At 48.6% G+C, this 7,103-nt stretch overlaps 1 protein-coding gene across 1 annotated transcript in view; it reads right to left on the reverse strand.

Moving 5' to 3' along the window:
* The window catches only part of LOC124016139 (cAMP-specific 3',5'-cyclic phosphodiesterase 4C-like), a 102,349-nt gene extending 96,090 nt beyond the window's left edge, over positions 1 to 6,259 (reverse strand). The window contains exon 1 of the mRNA XM_046331672.1: positions 4,763 to 6,259. Coding sequence (XP_046187628.1) covers positions 4,763 to 5,058 — 296 coding nt within the window. The 5' untranslated portion in view covers positions 5,059 to 6,259. The remainder of the gene's footprint in view (positions 1 to 4,762) is intronic.
* Positions 6,260 to 7,103: the final 844 nt, after the last annotated feature.

Raw genomic sequence — 7,103 nt, forward strand, 5'->3', positions numbered from 1 at the left:
AAGCCATAGTCATATTGATAAAGCTCGAGATTGATTTTGGACTGGGAGGACTTTTAATTGTTGTGAGAGAAGCAACAGTCAGATATAGATGTTTGTCTGACTTGGCTCATCCCATTACAATGGTTCATTAGGAAAGCTTCAACAGAGTATAGCTTTCAGCCCTGATGATGCTTTCCTGTGCAACTGTTACTATCTAGAAAAAAACATAAGTACTTATGTGGTAGTTCTATCGCCATATTGGATTGAAGCATAATGCATCACTATTTCATAACCTGTGGGCTATGTCTCTGTGTCACTGTGGCAATAAGAAAATGAAGCATTGTCAGTAACGCCCAACCTAGCCTTGTCCAGAACCGAGCTTCCCTAATCAGAAAGCCTGTCGATGTCAATGGCCATGATCGAGAGCATCAAAACCGTGATGTACCATGGGTAAACTGTGACGGACTGACTGACTGATATCCAAATAATATTGACTAGTTATTTGGGATGCAAGGTGATTTGTAGATCAGTCCGTCTGACCTCACCTTTAACGTCAGCTCAAGTCACATTGTGTTTGTCACACAGTTTGTGAACAGCAGGCGTAGTAGACTAACAGTGAAATGCTTTCTACCGGCCACTTCCCAACAACGCAGAGACAATAGAGAAATAATAGAAATATTATTAACACAAGGAATAAATACACAATGAGTCGCGATGACTTAGCTGTATACACTGAGTGCCAGGACTGACTGGATGTGCAGGGGTACGATGTCATTAAGGCTGATTCTGTCTGCACATACAGGCGAAGTGACGAGGCTACGGGATACACAATAAGCAGGAGCAGTAGTGTATGTGATGAGTCAAAGGAGCTGGTTCTAAAAGGAGTCAACGCAGACAGTCCGGGGAACAAAGCAGAGGCTTTGTCACGACTGTGTTGTTGTGTGTGGACCATGTTAATTCCTTAGTGATGTGGAAGCCGAAGAACTTGAAGCTCTCGATTCCCTCCACTACAGCCCTGTCGATGTGGATGCTCGGGGATGGGGTGCTCGGCCCCGTCGATGTGGATGGGGGGTGCTCGGCCCCGTCGATGTGGATGGGGGTGGTGCTCGGCCCCGTCGATGTGGATGGGGGTGGTGCTCGGCCCCGTCGATGTGGATGGGGGTGGTGCTCGGCCAGGTCAATGTGGATGGGGGTGGTGCTCGGCCCCGTCGATGTGGATGGGGGTGGTGCTCTGCCCCGTCGATGTGGATGGGGGTGGTGCTCGGCCCCGTCGATGTGGATGGGGGTGGTGCTCTGCCCCGTCGATGTGGATGGGGGGGTGCTCGGCCAGGTCAATGTGGATGGGGTGGTGCTCGGCCCCGTCGATGTGGATGAGGGGGTGCTCTGCCCCGTCGATGTGGATGGGGGGTGCTCTGCCAGGTCAATGTGGATGGGGGTGGTGCTCGGCCCCGTCGATGTGGATGGGGGGTGCTCGGCCCCGTCGATGTGGATGGGGGGGTGCTCGGCCCGTCGATGTGGATGGGGGGTGGTGCTCGGCCCCGTCGATGTGGATGGGGGTGGTGCTCTGCCCCGTCGATGTGGATGGGGGTGGTGCTCTGCCCCGTCGATGTGGATTGGGGTGGTGCTCTGCCCCGTCGATGTGGATGGGGGGGTGCTCGGCCAGGTCAATGTGGATGGGGGTGGTGCTCGGCCCCGTCGATGTGGATGAGGGGGGTGGTGCTCGGCCCGTCGATGTGGATGGGGGGGTGCTCTGCCAGGTCGATGTGGATGGGGGTGGTGCTCTGCCCCGTCGATGTGGATGGGGTGGTGCTCGGCCCCGTCGATGTGGATGGGGGTGGTGCTCTGCCCCGTCGATGTGGATGGGGGTGGTGCTCGGCCAGGTCAATGTGGATGGGGGTGGTGCTCGGCCCCGTCGATGTGGATGGGGGGTGCTCTGCCCCGTCGATGTGGATGGGGGGGTGCTCTGCCAGGTCAATGTGGATGGGGGGGTGCTCGGCCCCGTCGATGTGGATGGGGGTGGTGCTCGGCCCCGTCGATGTGGATGGGGGGGTGCTCGGCCCCGTCGATGTGGATGGGGGTGGTGCTCGGCCCCAGGTGTGGAATGTGGATGTGGGGTGGTGCTCGGCCCCGTCGATGTGGATGGGGGTGGTGCCCTGCCCCGTCGATGTGGATGGGGGTGGTGCTCTGCCCGTCGATGTGGATGGGGGGTGCTCGGCCCCGATGTGGATGTGGATCGATGGGGGGGGTGCTCGGCCCCGTCGATGTGGATGGGGGGATGTGCTCGGCCCCGTCGATATGGATGGGGGGGGTGCTCGGCCCCGTCGATGTGGATGGGGGGGTGCTCGGCCCCGTCGATGTAGATGGGGGGGTGTGCTCGGCCCCGTCGATGTGGATGGGGGGGATGTGCTCGGCCCCGTCGATGTGGATGGGGGGGGGGGGTGCTCGGCCCTCCATTTCTTGTAGTCCATGATCAGATTCTTTGTCTTGCTGACATCGAGGGTAGGGTTGTTGTCCGGGCACCAAACTGCCAGGTCACTGACCTCCTCCCTATAGGCTGTCTCATCGTTGTTGGTGATCAGGCCTACCACCGCGGTGTCGTCAGCAAACTTATTGATGGTGTTGGAGTCGTGTGCAGTCCCGGAGTCGTGCGCGGTCCCGCAGTCGAAAGGTGAAGAGAGGGTATAGGAGGGGACTAAGAGCGCATCACTGAGGGGCCCCCATTTTGAGGGCCAGTGTTGCGGACGTGTTGTTGCCTACCCTCACCAGCCCGGGGGTGGCCCGACAGGAAGTCCATGATCCAGTTGCAGAGGAAGGTAATTCAGTCTCAGGGTCCTGAGCTTTAGCGATGAGCTTGGAGGGCACTATAGTGCTGAATGCTGAGCTGTAGTCAATAAACAGCATTCTCACATAGGTGTATATCGGTCCACTAATACAAGACTAGTAAAGGCACTACTTTTGTGAGATTTTTTCTTCATATAATAAAAAAAAATATATATATATTTATTTTTTATTTTTTATTCTGATGTTTCAGGGATGCTGCAGCACCCTCAACACCCCTACGTCCTGCGGCTATGACGGTTCGTGTCAAGAACTGCAATGCTGCTGGGTTGTTCACGCTCAACAGTTTTCCGTGTGTATCAAGAATGATGCACCACCCAAAGGCCTTCCAGCCAACTTGACACACCTGTGGGAAGCATTGGGGTCAACATGGGCCAGCATCCTTGTGGAAAGCTTCCGACACCTTGTGGAGTCCATGCCCCGATAAATTGAGGATGTTCTGAGGGCAACTCAATATTAGGAAAGTGTTCCTAATGTTTGGTATACTCGGGGTATGTGCATACTGTATTCTCGACATAGCTCATCATATATAACTACTGCTGTACATACCTTTTTTTAGTATTTATACCCAGAGCTCTAAAAGTATTGGGACAGTGACTTTTTCTGGGCTCTGTCCTCCAGCACTTTGGATTTCAAATGATATAATGACTTTGAAGTGCCGACTGTCAGCTTTAATTTGAGGGTATTTTCATCCATATCGGTGAACAGTTTCAAAATGACACCACTTTTATACGTAGTCCCCCCATTTCAGGAGACCAAAAGTACTGGGACAAATTCACTTATATGTGTATTAAAGTAGTCAAAAGAGAAGTATTTGGTCCCATATTCATAGTACACCATGCCTATATCAAACTTCTGACTCTACACATTTTCTGGATGCACTTCCTGTTTGATTTGGTTGTGTTTCAGATTTTTTTGTGCCAAATTGAAATGAATGATAAATAATGTATCGTGTCATTTTGGAATCACTTAAATTGTAAATAAGAATATAACATGTTTATAAACACTTCTACACTCATGTGGATGCTACAATGATTATGGATCATCCTGAAGGAAATCGTAAACAATAATGACTGAGTAATATCACACTAGCAGGGGAGTACATGACAAATAAACACTTTATACGATTTCTTGAAATGTAACAGCCAATAAAAATGTAGCAGCTAGAAGCCAGCGTACCATTTTAGCCGTTTCAACTAATATAAAAGTCCCCAGACCTCCAAGAAGGCGTGACAACAGAGTGATTTTGAAGTATAGCTACGCTACCGAGGCTAAAGCCAACCCAACCCAGGTCAGTTCCACCCTTCAGGGCAACAGAATCTGCTGGTTCTCATGATTCAATTCAATAAGAAAGATGAGGCACGCAAGCCCTGAAATGAGAACCACTGCCAGCAGGTGATGCACCTGACCTGTCCAGGTATGTTACATGGAGATGCCCGACCTCTATGTGAACTCTACCCATGGATGGTGTATCAGCTACGCCTACATTGCAAATAGCCGAACGTTTCAGTGGAAGATTATCTGAGTCAAGTATGCACGCACGAACGCACCCACTAGACCTTTGAATCCATTAGAAACGCGCAAAACAAATGTATTTCTGTTATCTATATGATATGTTTGTCATGGTCATATGTCAGGCCTAGGCTACTCTTAAAGCGTTATTCATATTTTCCCTTGTTATTCCTGTTTTTGTGTGGGTGGGCGGGTTTACAGACAGTGCCAATCCGAGTGCTTAAACTCATGTTCTCTGACATGCCCAAGACGCATAAAGCATCACCGCCGAGAACCCACGCGTCCCGCCTCCCAATACCAAACACTTCATATCAGTTAACCCTTCCGGCATAATTTAACACAGAGCACCACCCCACTCATTAGTAGTGGCTCTATGTATGCATATGCACGGCGATTGTAATGTTTGGAAATGTTTGTTGGATGCACGTCATACCGTTTATTTCCAACACAATTGCCGATGGAGGGGTTCGTGGTTCCTTGGAACGAGGATGGCCAGGACATCCGACACTTCCTCAGCCCCGGTCTGTCGCTCGTGTCCATGGCATTAGAGCGCTCTATCCCTCGGTGGTGATGGCGGTCGGTGTCAGAGTATCCCCGGTGTTTGATTTTGATGGGGGTCCGTGGCTGCCTCCAAAGATGTTGCGGAGGCTTTAGGGTCGCCTGCTCCCGGGGAACGGGAAGCGAGAGAGAAAGGCTCTTTTTCGAGCATGGTGGTGGTACTTCCATCATAGTGCAAATTAAAATATCCCTTTTATATCTCAATTTATTGACACAAATAATAATATGGCTATATATTATTTGACTTCAAAAGACTAACCTATTAGCGTCCATCATTGCCACTTAATCGTAGCCTACCCTGTGTAATTGAGTAGACAAAAGTGATCAAGTCAAGTGCAGTCCGATGTTATATGTAATATTCTAAATAATAACATGTAAACCTTTCGACCATTATCACAGTGGTACTGTCAGGCAGAGAATGTGACTAAATTCACCCAGAAAGTCTTTCTTTTGCCTACCGTTAATCCAATTAAATTCCAAACCAAAAGTTAATCTCCCTTCAAAATGTAAAACGTTTCCCTTCTTTTTTGCTGAGAGCTTCGCCAATCGTTAAAGTATCCGTCTGGTAGGTGACGATAGACCCTCACGGGTGCTTCCCCTGAAGTTTGACACCTTGTCGCCCATTGCGCACTTGATCACTTTAGTTACAGAGCAATCTATTGCTTTTATCGGCTCCTTATTGCAGAATCACAGACCGTTGGCTCCTGTGCGATGAGGGATATTATTGCTGCTCTCGACCGCACATGTCTGTCAAAGCTCGCTCGTAACCGTTCGGTCTCCAGCTGTAGCCATAAAAAGTAACACAGAATACCGTCGTGCATCTGGAACTACATAGGCTGAGCCGCACGCGCGGAGCCCACTGTCTCGACTTTCCCCTATATTAAAATGTTTGATCCAATTATTTCAGTTTGAGATTAAATTAGATTTCGAGCAATAGAACAGCTCCACGAATGACATAATTTCGGTTGTCTTTGGAGTTGTGGTTGTGCCTGTATCCAAAACCCAAGCGATGTTATTTCCTTTGCCGCTCTTCTTCACACAATGCATTATCAAAAGCAAACGGCTACCAGAAAAGCATTGACTCTCGAAGTCCTGTAGTCGCTGCTTCCATTATCTGTCCATTGTCACGTCTGAACTCCAGATTGACGACAAATGTTACATTAACCATAACGCATCATCAACCCCTCCAGTCTCTCGCTTCTTTCTCGTTCTCTTTTTTTTTCTCTCCAGCAAGCCCACACTCGCGGCTCCTGTCCAGTTGGTTTATCTCTTTGGACTGAAAGGAATTTAATAACGTATTATTAATTCCCTCATATTGACGATATTCTCCTGGAAAGCCCTCGACATAAAATCAAAAGAACTGATGTATTTTAATAGCCTACTAAATCGTTTTTCACCACTGTCTGCTTTCAGTGCACTGCCGACGTGGTCAAAAGTGTAAGCCGTAGTAAATGGATAACCACCTCTCACAAAACGCTCTATTTGTTGTATCCGTTTTAGCTATTTGTCGCAGTCGTTCCACTGATGCGAGCTGTCACTTAAGATTTCTCTGACCGTTTTCAGCATAATTGGATCATATCTGGACACGCAGGGTTGAAACCCAAGCGCACTATCAATGCAAGATGCGTTTCTAGAGCGCAATCACAACTGCAGTTCTACAACCTTCCGTTAATCATAGCATTAAACATATTATCGTCTCATCTGCTGATGCATAATGATCAGGGATTCTCAGCTCCACTTTTTATTAAATCTCCAGGCACCGTGCGCCATCGAATTAAGTATTTGTAATACCACATATGAGCACGTCTGTTTACCCATAAAAGCATTAAATCATTTGCTTTTTAATCTGCATAAATGCTCTCACATTAAACATGTTTTTTTGCTTATCAGTTAGATATTCTACAGCTGTGGAGAGAGATGGCTATAGGCTACATGAATCATTTAAAGTCCCAGTGCAGTCAAACACGTCATTTTCTGTGTTTTATATATATACACAACATGACCAAAAGTATGTTGAACATCTCATTCCAAAATCATGAGCATTAATATCGAGTTGGTCCCATTGCTGCTATAACAGCCTCCACTCTCCACTCTCCTGGGAAGGCTTTCCACTAAATATTGGAAATTTGCTGTGGGAACTTGCTTCCATTCAGCCACAAGAGCATTTGTGTGGTCAAGCACTGATGTTGGGCAAATAGGCCTGGCTCGCAGTCAGT

Source organism: Oncorhynchus gorbuscha, linkage group LG26, assembly GCF_021184085.1.
Source record: "Oncorhynchus gorbuscha isolate QuinsamMale2020 ecotype Even-year linkage group LG26, OgorEven_v1.0, whole genome shotgun sequence".
In the NCBI taxonomy this organism is placed as follows: Eukaryota; Metazoa; Chordata; class Actinopteri; order Salmoniformes; family Salmonidae; genus Oncorhynchus; species Oncorhynchus gorbuscha.